The 15,445-nt window shown below is 41.6% G+C and overlaps 1 protein-coding gene across 17 annotated transcripts in view; it reads right to left on the minus strand.

Annotated features, from left to right (window-relative positions):
- Positions 1 to 1,666: 1,666 nt before the first annotated feature.
- KIF1B (kinesin family member 1B) overlaps positions 1,667 to 15,445 on the minus strand; it is a 155,537-nt gene continuing 141,758 nt past the window's right edge. For all 17 annotated transcript variants that reach the window (XM_058304449.2, XM_058304439.1, XM_058304441.1 and 14 more), the window contains 11 exons: positions 14,687 to 14,801; positions 13,799 to 13,932; positions 12,968 to 13,029; positions 11,624 to 11,769; positions 11,212 to 11,451; positions 9,967 to 10,038; positions 9,030 to 9,151; positions 7,515 to 7,664; positions 6,976 to 7,168; positions 6,649 to 6,767; positions 1,667 to 6,170 (listed from right to left, as the gene is read on the minus strand). In XM_058304449.2, coding sequence (XP_058160432.1) covers positions 6,128 to 6,170; positions 6,649 to 6,767; positions 6,976 to 7,168; positions 7,515 to 7,664; positions 9,030 to 9,151; positions 9,967 to 10,038; positions 11,212 to 11,451; positions 11,624 to 11,769; positions 12,968 to 13,029; positions 13,799 to 13,932; positions 14,687 to 14,801 — 1,396 coding nt within the window. In that variant the 3' untranslated portion in view covers positions 1,667 to 6,127. The remainder of the gene's footprint in view (positions 6,171 to 6,648; positions 6,768 to 6,975; positions 7,169 to 7,514; positions 7,665 to 9,029; positions 9,152 to 9,966; positions 10,039 to 11,211; positions 11,452 to 11,623; positions 11,770 to 12,967; positions 13,030 to 13,798; positions 13,933 to 14,686; positions 14,802 to 15,445) is intronic.

A 15,445-nucleotide genomic window follows, 5' to 3' on the forward strand; every position in this document is an offset into this window, starting at 1 on the left:
CCCTCTGAATCCCACGGCCTCACTGACTACAGAGTCAGGTACAAATCTTGGCATCACTAAGTGAACATGACCAAAGTGAAATTGGTAGTTCAGGGCCACACCCCTGAACTGTTCTTCTGCCATTCTTCTTAATCTTAGGGAACTGCAACTGGGTTCCTTCTGCTCAGGCCCCAGTCCTGTGGGCCACTGCCATCTCCCTTCTCTCTGACTTGGTGGCGGTCTTTCAGCAAGTGGTGTCAGCTCTCACCTCTGACTAGATCCTGAATCCAATATTTTCCCCACCTCTACTGCTCCTCCAACCTAGCCCAAGCCACCGTCATCTCTGCCCTGGGTTTCTGGGTAATCTCCTATTTCGTCTCCTACTCTTGTGCCACCAATTTACACACACACACACACACACACACACACACACACACACACACACACATTGTTTTCCATTCAGCAGCCAGAATGGTCTTTTAAAATGACAAACAGGATCATATAACTCTTCTCAAAAACCTTCACTGGCTTCCCATTTCACCCTAAATAAAGTCCAATCTTAACTTAAGCCGTAAACCACTGGTCTCTGGCTACTTTCTGGTTGCTCTCCCTCTGAGCCCCAAGTCCCTCCCTGCACTGGGTCCTTGCTGTTTTTGGAACCTACTCAGAATAGTCCTGCCTCAAGGGCTTAGCTTCTCTGCCTGGAGCACAGGGAGCCGTGTAGCACCCGGCCCATCATTCAGAAGTTTGCTTATATGTCGTCTGTGAGGTAAAGCCTTCCCTGACCACCTGATCTAAAAAGGCTGTCTCCTTCCCACACCCTTTTCATCCAACATTCTTTTTCTACATAATACTTTATTTATTTTTTAAATTTTATTCATTTTGTAAAAATATTACAATAAAAAAATATGAGGTCCCATTCAACCCCACCACTCCCCCCCCAGCAACACTCACTCCCATCATCATGACACATCCATTGCATTTGGTAAGTACATCTCTGGGCATCTCTGCACCTCATGGTCAATGGTCCACATCATAGCCCACACTCTCCCACCACTCGACATTATAAGTTTAATGAATGTCCTTCCTCACTGGGATAGCAGGGTCCCCAAGTACACAGGGGCCTCTTCCTTTCTCTGGGTTACCAGCACTCAGGCAGCACATGGGGCACAGGGTGGGCTCTCAAATATTTGTTAAATGAATTCTTGCATCTTGCCTGAATGCTACACGTCCTCCCCCTCTTCTGTTTCTCCTCAAATACCCAGCATGTGTAGCTCTTGCTCATGCTCTGCTTGTAAGGGTTATTTGCTAAATTAAGCTGACAGGGTGACATTTTCAAACCCCGCCCCCCCAGAAAAAACACACACACACACACACAAACACTACAGAAGTATCGATAGCTATATAAAGAGAGGCATCTGGAGAAAAAAGATGAATCTTCCAGTCAAAACAGTCACTTCTAGATTTAGGAGGAAGGCACTTTCATCCCCAAAGAAATGGTACTGTGTTAGCTTTTCTTGATTATACAATAATCATTGTTCAGAATATCAGAAAGGACCTGTGAACTGTGTGTAGGACATGACATTTTGACTTTTGTCCTGAGAAGGCAGTATTTTGCAAGTCAAGGGAAGAAATCCTTGTGTAAATGCCCTTCAAAGGATGCGAGAATAAATGCCCACCAAAAGCCTTCTGACGCACTGGTTGTACCTTTATTATTTTTACCTCGTTCACTAATAGTTCTGTGATGCAAGGTTACCATACAGTTAAATAATGTCTGCATTGCACATCTAGGGCTATACAGCAAAAGAATCAGAATTAGTACAAATACGAGAACTATATTTACAGTCTGTATACTCAAGCTCCAAACATCAGATAATATTTACAAGATAAAACATGAAAAATGAAAATTTGAAATTAATAATGTACATTGTTGCTAATGTGCTCAACTCCTTCACTGGGGAAAGATCAGTTTGCGAAGTCTTAGTTCAAAAAGGCCACTTATGCTTCATGGGCTTTGTTGTGGTGTATGAGGATGGTGACGAGACTTGACTCTCAATGACAAGTACTTTAGAGCCACAGAGTCTAAGACGACACAGGAACTGTGAGAAGGCTGATGGATTCCTTAGTGGACTGATGCCAGAATATGCAGCCGTGCAGCATGAAAAAAAAACAAAACTCGAAGACATGAATAACAAACACACAACAGCCAGGCTTTGGCAAGAGACCAACCTCAGCTTGGACTTTCCATTTGAGCACAGCAGCTTGGCTGTGAGTTTGTAACATGAATGTTATACCCACTGTAATTTATTCTGTTAAATGATTGGAGACTTTCCTAAGATCATATAGGGCTCAAATCCTAATTCATAAATGGCCTTTTGAACAACAACAAATAATCTCTCGGCTGATATTTCAATTTGCTAAGGAAGCACCAATTAATACATTCCTGCTCGATACAGTAATGGTTTGGGGCCTGCCTACTGGGTGACTCATCATCAGCCATGGTGGACAACTGCAGTGCACACAAATGGAGTCTCACTTAAAATACATTCAGCAAACCTTCTGAGAGTAGCAGCAGAATTAGTCCTCTTTCTTAAAGAGCAGGTTAACAATCGCATTTTAAAAAGGAAACCAAAAGGAAAAATGAAGGCCCCAAAGAAAACAAACAGCCCAAAACTGTCCAGGAGACTTAGCACAAAGAAACGCAGGTACTGACAGCTGTTCTGTGCTAATAATCCTTTCTTTTCCAGTCTAATGTGCAATTAATTACAGCTGTATAAATATACATATAGCTTACAAAATTAAATACCCCCATAACTTAGACAACAAGCAGCAGGCAACAAAGTCTTTGCTTTGAAATATGTGCCAGGAAAGGTCGTTTCGTTTTGAAATCCAAAAAGCCCTTTCATGATGATTTCATTTATTTTATCTTAAAAAGAGCTGAAGCCTCCATCTAAAATATAAGTAGTTGAGGGAGCCAATGTGGCTCATGGTTGAGTGCCAGCTTCCTACATACAAGGTCCCGGGTTCAATCCCTGACCCTGGTACCTCAAAAAAAAAAAAAAAAAAAAAAAAAGTAAAATATAAGTAGTTGTATAAGTTCTATTCAGCTAAAGGGAAAAAAAAATGACAGTAGTTTCTTAGTTGGGACAAATTATTCTCCCTTGCTTTCAACACTTCTTATGAAGGAACTGGAAGTGTGGTGGCCGCCCAGTGCCAGACGCAGCCCTCCCTGTGCTCCAGACTGTCCCTGAACATGGGTTGCTTGGCCCCCAGCACAGTCCTCGCCCAAGAGCTGACTGACTCCCAGGCAGGCACGCAGGCAGGGAGGTCTGAGCACTAGCTGGTGTTTACCCTGAGGCCATACTTTCCTTGGCAGGAGAAAGGAGGGCTAGCAGAGTGAGAGGGAGAAGAGAGAGAATTTTGGCTAGCACTCTTTTCTCTTTCATTTACATAAGAGATTTCTTTCTTCCCCCGCCCCATCTGTTTAAAGGATGTAAGGATAAACCAGGTGAGCTTTAGGAATATAAATAAAAAAACTACCTCAAAAGGAAATTAACTTTCCTGCCATTATGGCTACAGCTAAAGCATCACAGTTCTTGCCCTAAAACCTTTATCTCGGAGTTTCAAAATGGGGATGGCTCACATGGAAAGGGCACAACAATTCTGAGACTGTCCCAGCTCGAGTCTGAAATGTGCCCCTTGATAAAAGAAGGGAGGCCCATGGGGGCTGCTTGGCCCCTGGACATTCTGTGTCCCGCTTCCTCTGGCGTCCTAACAAGGCCTTCTTATCTGGGCACATTATGGACAGATGGTCCAGGGTGGCTGGATTCGAACACCTGACACCTTCAAAGCAAAGACTTTCCAAGCCAGTTTAGTTTGAGTTAAAAGGAAACACACAAGTCATTTCAGTATAACACATGATTTCACTCTCTCTCAGCCTTCTCCACCTCCCCTTGGCACAGACACAGATCCTTCTATTAGACTTCATAAGAGCAGCAGCATCCATGATTTAATTTTAAAAGTAACCTTCAAATTTCATCTTCATTCCCCTAAAATTAGATTTAATTCCAGTCCAGGAAGCTGTCTCGAAACACTGACAGATTCTGGATTGTAGTATATACCAGAAGGGCATACTGTGTCCATTAGACAAGGAAGAAACCTCTGACTACGTTAAAAATATCACATACCTCTTGAAAAATAAATAACATTACATTTAGTGGCCAATATTTTAAGGAGAAGAAGAGTGTTAAAAAAAATCCACTATAGTTTTTATCAATCACTTTCCAAATAAGGTCATAGTCTATGATTTCTAGCTTTTCTTTTATTAAGCCCTTTGCTTCACTTTTCTTCCTATTTGCAAGGCAGTTAGAATGAACAGGCTGGGAGACCTATTCTGCAGAGATGAGCCCAAGGAAGTCAGAAGTGAGGGTCTGTGTGAGGAAGAGCCTCCCTAGCAAGTATTCTGAGGAGGTGCACGAGCACTTGACCTTGGCTGCCTGAAGTGGAAAGTAATCCAGTTTCTATCACCTGAGAGCAACCTCAAGGCCAAGATGCCTGAATGCCTGAGGGGTGGTGAAACAGGTTAGAGGAAGGGAGCAAAGGAACCCTGAACTGCCTGGTTAAGTATCTGGAGGCCTTCCTGTCCCCTTGTCAGTCCTGTAGAGCTTACTGGTGGCTGGGAGGAAGTTCTTCTATGACAGCCGCTGGGAAGCCAGATGACCCTATCCACAGGGAAGAATACCAGCAATATGCCCACATTGTACGGACGGGGAGAAGGGTAATAAAGGAGAGAGAGAACAGGATGTCAGCAAGAAATCACTCCTTTTCAAGGAAATGAACATCTGATGCCAGGGCCAGCACTCAGGTAGACTCTCAGCTCCCAGGTATTTTTTATTTGTTTTTTGTTTGTTTTTAAGTGGCATTATGGAGTTGGTTTTAATCCTGGGATCCTGAAAGTAAAGCCCGCCACGATGGTTTATTTATGAGTAAGGGAAAATTATATGTCATCTTCTTTGACAAGCATCACTGAAAATGACCACTGGATTCAAGTTTATACTTAAAGCTACATTTCTTTGATCGAAGAGAGCTACAAAAACCACACAACCACTATTAACTCAGCCATTATCTTAATTATGACAGCAAGTACCATTAAGTTCCGTCAGCAGAAAGTGAAACACTCCCCCCTTGTGGTCAATTTGTGTATGTCATCGCACCAATTCCAACTGTACTCCCCTCCAAAGCTAAGAACAGAATTGAGAAACTCCTTTGACAGAACCTCCCTCCAGATTGAGAGAAACAGTTCATAGGAATTCTCTGTGCCGAACTCGAAGCATTCTATTACCTTCTCCCATCATGCCCCAATGCCAAATCCTGTGGTCCTTTGAAGTTGACCAGCCATATCCTTAACTCTTCCTTTCTTACAGAGTCATTAATAGCCTCTATCTGACCTACTAAAAAGTCTTCCCTTCTTTCATCTACCAAATGAAAATTCTATAGCTATTGTTCTAACTGAGCCCTGTCCGCAAATCAGAGACTATAATTATCCCATTTCTAAGTTTACTACAACCCTTTCCCTGAAGAAAATGCAGGGATTAGCCATGGCAAAAAAAAGACAGAAGGGAAAAAAGGTAAACTGTTTCCTCTTAGGTTCTAGAAAGACCAGATGTCTCCTCCCTTAGTCTCTAAGCCACCAAAGAAAAATCAAAGTGCTATCACCATCACAAACGGAAAGGAAAGTTTTATGCTGTCATGAAACACAGACAGATATCCAAAGACATTAGTACAGACAGACATCAGAGATAGTTGTAATGGGGACCTATCATACGAAAGGAAGCAAAAATACACCAAAAAATAATCTGGAGATTCACTGGGTCCCCTCTGGGATTTCTGGCTTTTTTTTTTTTTCCTTTTTTTCCTTTTGTTAGGCCACATGCTACTAACAAGATTCTCCTCACGGGAAAAAAGAAAAGAGTACAGAGCAATGGTGATGGGGAACAGGAGAGCTAGAAAAAGTGCTGGACAAGTAGGAAAAAGGAGTTAAGCCACAGGATTACATACAAGAGTAACCATCAAGAATCACAAGGAGAAATGAGAGGTAACACTTTCTTTATCTCTCTGAAGGCAAGTGAGGCCGCTCAGCAGAGTCACTTTAGTATGTCAGTTGGCTTGGGCATCTGCGGGAGAGTTTTGACCTATGGGAGACAAGTGGGGACACAGGATTAGAGAACTGAAGTCACAGCCTTTTCTTCTGTGGTCCCCTCCTAGCACTCTGCACTTGCTTCCTTGCAGGCCCAAGTCTCTAGGCTTTCTGAACAAACAAGCAAGGCTGTGGTCTCCTCAAGTCCTGCAGAGGATCCCTTGGGGCTGAATCCTGGGGGACCCCTAAGGTATGCTCACACTCTAACCTCTCTTTAGTCTCTTAGACCCCACCTGCAGAGATCTCAGGAACAAAAAGACAAGGAAGGAGATTGATGTGACCAGTGTCCTGAACAGTTCAGGACACAACACCTTATGAGAGGCAGATGCCCCATCACCTCCCTGCAACCACAATGACATGCCTGTCCTTCCTCTAGTTAAGCCTGCTTAGTACAATAATTCCTTTCCTGTTCATGTGGATGTCCCTGGGCCCAAAAGCCAAGGAGAGAAGGAAACAGAGGACCAACTTCTTACCGTATTGTGCCAGCAAGGAGTGGGTTAAAGGCATATAACCAGTCATTCATGTCTTTGTCATTAAGAGCCTGCAGAAGAACCCCACGGTGCTTTGTGCACACAGCAAAGGTGTTAGGCGTCTGAAAGAGATACAGGTAGATAAGGAGGTCACCACAGACAGGAAGCAACATGCACCACTCTGCCATATTCACAGGACATACAGCACTTGCCCCGGGAGGCTCAAGGAGGCCGGATAAAAAGGAGCTTCCATATCACACAACAAAGAGTCCAAAACGCAGAAAGTAAAGACACATGTGGCAATGAAAAACAAAAAAGGACAGGACTGACCTTCACTACGGCCTGCTGGTCCTCACTGTACTCCACCTGTGCTGTGGACAGGTTAATAATTCCACGCTCAACTGGGTCTTTGTCACTGTTATAGATGAAAACGTAAGGGCGACGGACCACAACAAAATGTTTAGCCCAGTTGCTGGAAAGTGGCTCCTTGAAATGCAGGTATCCTTTCTTAGAGACCACTGACCTAGAAAGGAGAGTAACAAAAGATGTAAGTTCCTCACAAAAAGAAAATGATCATGAGGTGAGAACCATCAAAAAATGTCTCACGTAGGCCAAGTCCCTAGATTCTACAAAGGAGGTAAATGGTCTCTTTTTGGCTTAGAACCCTGTCAAGTAATACAGCAACATACTAATGCCAGGGTGGAGATGGCATTATAAGATATGACTGGAGCAGCAAGACAACCCACTTGCTTCACCTTAAATTTACGGAGGTCATTGTTAGTCTTGTGCAAATTTGTACGAACCAGATGTAAATGACTTTTGCTGGTTTATCTCTCATACACATCATCCCTGGTCAGTAAAGTACTCACCCTGGTCTAATTTCTTCAATATCTGGAACAAGATTGAGAAACTCATTTTTTCCTGCTCGGGCCAAATAGGGTGTTTCCACAGTTGGAACAATCTGAAACTGTTCAAATTCTGGGCAGGGACTAGAGGCTCGAGAATTGGCTTCTGGGGTCCTTTAAAAGAAACAGATTAGGGAGAAAGGGGTAACAGAGCTTTAGTGAAGGCCAGTGCATCATGTGTGCAACCATCATACCAGGAAGGACCCAATGCCTCTCTCTCTCTGAACACTTAGGTGCCTTGCAATATCGGTTCGAGAGCTCAGCTGAGAAGACAAGCTGGTTTCAGAAAAGTTAATTCTGAATCCAATCAGCGTAATCCATCAGAAGTTATGAAAGGAAATTGTGTAATTGATGACCACCAAATCAATAGTCTCTCTTCCTCTTCGGGAGCCCTTTCAACAGGACTACGAATTCCATTCCCTATCTGCTTCTACTACTAATTTGCATGACCAGGAAGCACCTTAAAGCTGGGGATTTATTTTTCTAAAAACCTCCAAATCACAGAGGGCTCCAAATCACTGCCCAAAGTCACTGTCCTCGTCTGCACAGTCAGACTGGGTCATGAGTTCTCCCAGCTCACAGGAAGGGGACAAGCACTTGGAGGAGTAGATGCCCAGTATGTTAGAGCCCAGACTCCAAAGTGGCACAGGCTGCCTTTGCTACTGTCCTCCAGTGAGAATTTAGCTGCATGGCCACAACTAGGCCATTGATCTCCAAGTGTCTCCATCTAGCAGCATTTGCTTCATCTAGGAACTTGTTAGAAATTCAGATTCTCAGGGCTCACCCAGACCTACTGAATCAGAAACTCTGGGCTGCAGCCAGCCATCTGTGCTTTAATACACCCTCCAAGTGATTCAAATGCCACAGGGAATGTGGCAGAAAGACAAATGGATTCCAGAATGACTACGTAGAGCAGAGCAGCATGAAGGATGCAGACCACGCCACTGGACTGGAATATAAGAAATCAGTACCTAGGCTCTGTATCCTTAGACATCTTTGTAGAGTAGCTTAGCCAAATTAATTGTATTAATTGTATTGCACCAATTCTAAGAAGCCTATTTTTTTCGATTCTCATTGTGTGCAACTACTGCACAGATTATAGGACTTTTAGCCTTGGCCCCATCCTTAATGTCAGTAGCACCTCTCCAGGCACTGTAATATCCCAAAGGCCCCATATCATTTCCAAATGCTGCCATGGGGGGTGGTGCTGCCCTCAGCTGAAGGAAGGCTGACATTTTCCTTTTTTTTTGAAGATTTGTTTTATTTACTTATTCCCCCCACCCTTGTTGTTTGTGCTTGCTATCTGCTCTCTGTGTCCGTTCATTGTGTGCTCGTCTTTTCTTTTTTTAGGAGGCACCAAGAACCAAACCGGGGACCTTCCACATGGGAGGGAGATGCCCACTCACTTGAGCCACCTTTGCTCCCAATATTTTCCTTGATTCTTGGGTCAGCTTCTCTCAGTGAGATCTGAGCACTTACTTCTGATCCAAAGAGCCGCTCCTGGAGTCTACTAGAGAGGGGCAGGTGGAGGAGGGGGTGAGGGTAGCACTGCTGAAACTGGACACAGAAGGATCCCGTCCAATTGGAGAAATATCAGACAACTGGAAACCAATGGAACATGGCAAGTGAGCTTCAGATGAAAAAAAAAGCTATCTTTGCAAGAAGCAGTTTTGACAACTAATGACCTAACTTAAATAAACCTTCTGCTTTAGAAGGCTATTCAAGAAAACAAGCACACAAATATTTTATGGCCTAAGGGCAAAATTGGGAATTAAGATATTTATAATAGAGACAAGGCTGGCTTTGATATTGCTGCTGGCTCTCTGCATTAATGATTTAATCCCATGCACGTGTGCTGAGTACCTACTATGTGCCAGGCACTATTCTAAGAATATGGTAGAGGCCTGCCTTCCTAGAGCTTATATTCTAGTGGGAAAGGCAGACAAACCAATCAACAAACTCTTTAAAAACCATCAGTGGTAATAAGTGCCAAGGGAAAAAATAAAGCAGGAAAGTGGGTAGAAAGTGTCAGGGAATTGTCAGCTTTACACAGGGTGGTTAAGGAGGGCCAATCTAAGGAGGTAATATTGAGCAGAAAATCTGTGAGACGACTAATCCAGGCAAAGGAATGCAAGTGTGTGAAGACCCCAAGGCAGGGAGAAGCTTGGAATATTTGAGGAACAAAGAAGACCAAGGTGTTTCTCAACTGATAATTATTCGAAAGGTCTTCTATGAAGACATATCTTTGGAAGTCAGTGTTCTGACTCTGAAAAATTAGAATAAATACAAGAGCAAATGTCATAAATTCTCAAATATATTATGTCCATCTCAAGCCACCTAAAGCAGTGTGACCTGACCCATGCTGGAAGAGGAGGCTCCGCTGTGCTGGCTACAAATGTGGACTTGCCGTGCTCACCTTGCAGTCACTGACACTGCCATGCACCTGGTTGAACTCGCGGGTGAACGTGTGAGTAAGAAGTTGCAGGCACTAGGGAAGAGAAAGGAAAGTATAAGGTGAACACATCATTCCTGTGGTTAAATAAGCCCTGAGCATAGTGAGGGAAGTGGGAAAATAATAACAGCATTAAGATCCACAATGCAGCTCCTGAGTTTCCCAAGCAGCTCCAGAAACTAACTAAGCATATAGCAAGGAAAGTTTGGTATATGCCAGACAAAGCAATAAATGGATTAAAAAAACCATTCTCATAAATTACAAAAGTGAACTATTGTAAACATCATAGTTTAGAAAGTGCTGAAGAATGCAATAGCATCCTTTTAATTCTCAATTCACCCTGGTACCTAAAAGGCATATTAACCTCTGAGACTTCTTGATGATATATTTTCCTAAAAAAACTGGAAGACCATTTGATTATCAGAATAAAACAAAACAAACATAAAAACCATCTCATTTCTTATTCCTTTTTCAGCCAGTTGTCCAGAGACCAAACACCCGGAAGTCACCCTCAACAAGCCCTCTGTCTTCTCCCATCATAGCCTGTCAACAAGGAGTGCCAATTCTACCCTCCAACTCTTACGTGATCCCCCTTCATCTTGATCCCACACCACTGCCTTAAAAAACCTTTATCACTTCTCACAATAAAGGGTTCTCCTGTTTCTAGTCAATCTCTTCAACATAAATCCAACCTCCAGATTACTGCCAAAGATACCTTTCTAAAACATAAATACCTGTTCAAAATATTTCAGTGGTCCCACGTCAAGCCCAGGATACAATCTAAACTCTTCAGTATAGAACACAAGACTTTTCAAGAAATGGCCCTTGTCCCTCTCTCCATCTCCATTTCTTATCTGTCTCTCACATGAATTCCCTAAAGCCAGTCATGCAGGAGACCACTGGCTACCTCCTGTGCATCCTTCAAAGCTCAGGTAGAAAGTTTCCCCACCTGTGGGTAGTCGCTTCCTGATCTCTTCCAGAGAGGTCTCTCCTCTGGCTCCCCTAGCATTCTTTCCACACCTCCATCATATGTTTGTCACCCATGAGTCTACACTAGTTAAAGGTGGGAATCAAGTCTATATCCACAGGGTTAGCGTAGGCCTTGAAACAGAGGCCATTAAAGAACACTGCTGAGAATGAATAACTGAAAGAGTAGCTCATAGAACCTCAAGGTAGGAAAATGCTCAGCCAAAAGGAAAGGATTCACACCTTGGTAGCCAGTTCTTTCTCTCGATCTACCAGACTTTCGATGTCTGCTGAGTCGTAGCCACTGCTCTCGCTGGGTGTGATGGCACTTTCAAAGGTGGTGGTTGAGATCTGAGAGGAGATGCTGGTGGAGGTGCTGAGGGTCCCACTGCTGAGGCTGGGGGACAACGAGTCACTCAGGGATTTGGGGATGCTGTCACCAAGTCTCTCACGCAAGAGCAGGAAGTGGCGGGTTTTCTCCACCTGAGAAGAGCAACACTATTGCCTCAGCACACAAATCTCATTAAGGTTTTTGCCTCCACTGTGATAAAAAACTGAAAAGCCAGGATCACAGAGAGAAGATGGGGATAAGACTGATATTTTGGGCTTCTTGCCCGAAAGCTCTTGCATTTGAGCATCTCCTGCCTTTGGATACCTCATGGAGGAGCTCCAGCTTCTCTAACTCCCACTGATGCTCAAGGATGAGGCTGTCTCCACGAGGCCGCCAGCCAGCTAGGTTCTCTTCTCCCCGTACATATGCCACGGATGTATCCAAGATTTTCCTTCTCCTCCTCTGCATGCCTAAGACAGGAGGAAATCTCTTTTTTCCCCAGAGAAAAATCCAATTCTAATTTTAGCTCAGAATGACTTAATAATTCATATACATTGCACATTAAGACACATGGATCTCAAGATATGTGTGATTTTGTTTATTAATAAAAATTCATCACTTTCTCTATCCCTTAAGCAACTTCATGAACTTCCTTTAAAAACGGAGTTGTATACTCTTTGATAACTGTGAAGACTGCAATGCAACTTGAGAAAATGCTTATGTAAATTATATTAAGTGAAAATATATAAACACTAAATAGCCTATACACTATGATTCCAAAAACACAAAAACACATCTATATAAAAAAGTGGAAAGAGACTACAAACTACACTTACCTACACACACACACATTTAGTAATTAGGATAGATTACATGTGGCTTTAGTCCCACTTCATTTCCCATTTATATTTTAAAACATTATACTGGTTTTATATATAAAATATATGAAATAATGTTAGTTAAAAAAATTTCCTCAAGGGACTATCTGGACATTACAATTAGCTGCTGTTAGGAATTGGAGTCATGCTCCAAGTTTTCTTTTATCTAAATCTTACCTGTGGGACCCTGACCTCTTTTCCATACAAGTTCCCTAAAATGACTCAAACTCACATGAGTTAAATGTTAAAAAAACAACAACAGAATTTTGCCCACATTCCAGTTTACAAACATAGAAATGCGAATTACTGCTGAAGTCCATATGGCTAGAGGAAGATCAGCAGTCCACATAGAGATCAAAAGGGACACTGAACAAATCTGACTTAATAATTTGTCTTTCTAGAGCACAGGAAGTTCAACTTCTAGTTTTACTGCCCTTGTAAAGTTATATAGCCAAGTTATCTTTGGGGATAAGGTGGGGAGGGAAATGGCTATAAAGTTTTCTAAGCCAAATTCATTCTAACTCAAACTCTTCATAATATTCCATAGCCTAGCAATTTGTTCAATACAACTTTTGTAACTACAGTGTATGTCATAAACCAAATATATCACAACTCTTTGAAAAAGTTAATTCCTACCACCACTACCACTAAAAACCTACCTCCTAAAATATACATGGTTTCAAAAGATTTTATATCTGTCCTACACCGGTAGACTCTCCAAGTTTTTGGACACAATATACCCAAACACATGCAAAGATTACCCTCATCTCCCTGATCCATAAGAGCTTACCTGGACTACCTGTGTCTGCCATTTTGCATAAACTGAGTTCATAAATTCCAGTGACTCGATTGCTATTTTAAGAAAAAAATAAAATTGCTTAATTTCTTATAGCATAAAAATAGGAAAACCTCAATTCTCTAAGACACTGTCTCTTTTAGAGGGACAGCAACCCACTCTCAAATATAATTATAGATATTCTATATCCTGAACTTGAGAAGTAAGTATATCTTCTTCTTAGAAGGAGCCAGTTTTCATCTCAATTTTTGAACATTCTTATTTCAACAGGATGAATAAAATAGAATAGATGTGGAACTTTATAGTACAAACGTAAAACCAATATTCTGCCTTTTCTTACCGTGTTAAGAGGAAAGATGTTGGGGAGAGAGGGAAGTCTGACTACGATGAAATGATAAACATCAAATTCTGGTGCAGTGTGGGTAGGAAGAGGAACTTAAGAACCTTCTAGTAATACATATCTTATTTTTCAAGCTGAGTTGTGATTCATAGGCATTTGCTGTATTAGTCATGACATTTTTACATACCTTAAATATACATAATAAATCTTAAAAAGAAAATTCCAATTAATCTGCTAGAAATGATATTAAAAGAAAACTTAGCCCTGAAAAACTGTTCATAATATTCCTTACTTTGTTCATTAATTCATCCATCCATCGACATTTTATTAAGTGCCAATATGAAGGTAAGTGCATTCTTGATATCAGTTACAAATAGTTTATAGACTGTAAATTAACCCTGAAACAACAAGCGGGGGATACCTAGAGGACTGCTAATCCCATGCTGGCCAAACGAACTGGAAGTTAAATGGTCCTCAAAACTTACGAGTCTGGTGACTTAGAGTAGCCACTGCCAAAGAGGCTGCGCAGAGAACGTGGCGGAGAGATCTTGGCATCTCGGGAATAGAAGACCATGCAAACATCCTTGGTGATGACGGCTGGCTGAATGCAATGATCCAGCTGAAAGCAGACAGGAATGTGCTCCGATGGAAACGCAGGCAGAGAACACACAGTTGGAGTGTGCACACCACATGGGGCTGGAAAGCTAATCTGAAGTATTGGAGCTGGAGGTGCAACTCAGTGGATAATATGTGCAAGATTAGGTGGTATTCCTTGCAAATGCATTAATTTTAAAGTGTTTGTGTGTGTGTTGTGTGTATGTAATAAAAGCTAATATTTATTGCAATTTTTATGGTACCAAGCACTTTCCAAACCTTATCATTTGACCTTTCAACAACCTTCTGAGGTAAATGTTATTAACTTTGTTTTAATTAAAACATGAGGAAGCAGGGGCAGCAAAGGGATTGAACTCAGATAGGCTCTGTCCACAACTATAAAATAAAGGATGAAATTTTCATCAAAGAATGGCGATTAGGCTACTGAAGTTGAAGGTATAATAAAAATGACTTTTTGATTAAACAAACATCAGGAACAGAATCTTATATAACTTATATAATGTTATATATAATATATATATTCTGAAGCAGACTCTTATATAACTGAAGCAGATAAGCAATCTTATATAACTGAATGCTATTTATTTCATTATACCTTGTATATATATAGCAAGGTATAATGAAATAAACAACTAAGGATGTAGAGGAAAGAAAGGAAGGCAAAACAAGTCAAACCCTCTCTAACCATTTCCTGCTGTAACTTGTCCTCTGCTCAGCCCTGACCATTTTGCAGCAACTTAAGACCTGAATGTCCTCACCTCCAAGTAGGCTGACAAGGTCATGTAGATCTTTTCTCCGTAGGGCGTCACTCGGTTCAGAAGGAGAGAGTTATGTAGGGAGCTGTCCCAAACAGCCTCAAAACGGTAAAAGGTCCTAAGATTAGGGAGACAAGAGGGAGTCATCCAAAAGAAGCTGAGTTACCTTAATCCAGGTGCTGTCATTGTAATGATACAGAATCCTACAATAACCGATATTTTCATCAAAATCTAGTAACAATGGGAATGCTGTCTTTTTCTGTAAGCCTACAAATTCTCTAAAAAATTTAAATCTAACAGAACTTTTATCTTTTAGGAAAAGGTAGCCCACCTCATCAAGGAGCTCTTACCTGTGATAAAATTTTTTCCCCACAAACCTGCTTCTGACTATAAAAATAAAAACAGTACAATCAATTAAAGGGATTAAAATGAAAGGGATGAGTATGGACAGAAACTGAAAGAAAGACTAAAGTAAGCTGTCCTGTCAGTCATTAATAAGAGAAGGCAGCAAAGAGTAATTTGTAAGTTTCAGTCTTCATATCACGAGAGATCTAAGCACCATACAATCTAGTTCTACTGATCCTCAGAAAAGTCACAAACTTTTCTGGGAGGATTACTGTAAGAAAACGGTAGAGGAATTGAAGTACAGAGAGCTTTGTTTTAAATAAAAGAATAAGAGGTTATTTTTAGCTGAGGTTTCGGTTTTTAAAAAATAGTAATGATTTTAGTTCCAGAGTCAGACAATTCTACCATTTGAGTTTT

The sequence above is a fragment of the Dasypus novemcinctus genome, chromosome 9 (assembly GCF_030445035.2).
Source record: "Dasypus novemcinctus isolate mDasNov1 chromosome 9, mDasNov1.1.hap2, whole genome shotgun sequence".
Classification (NCBI taxonomy): Eukaryota; Metazoa; Chordata; class Mammalia; order Cingulata; family Dasypodidae; genus Dasypus; species Dasypus novemcinctus.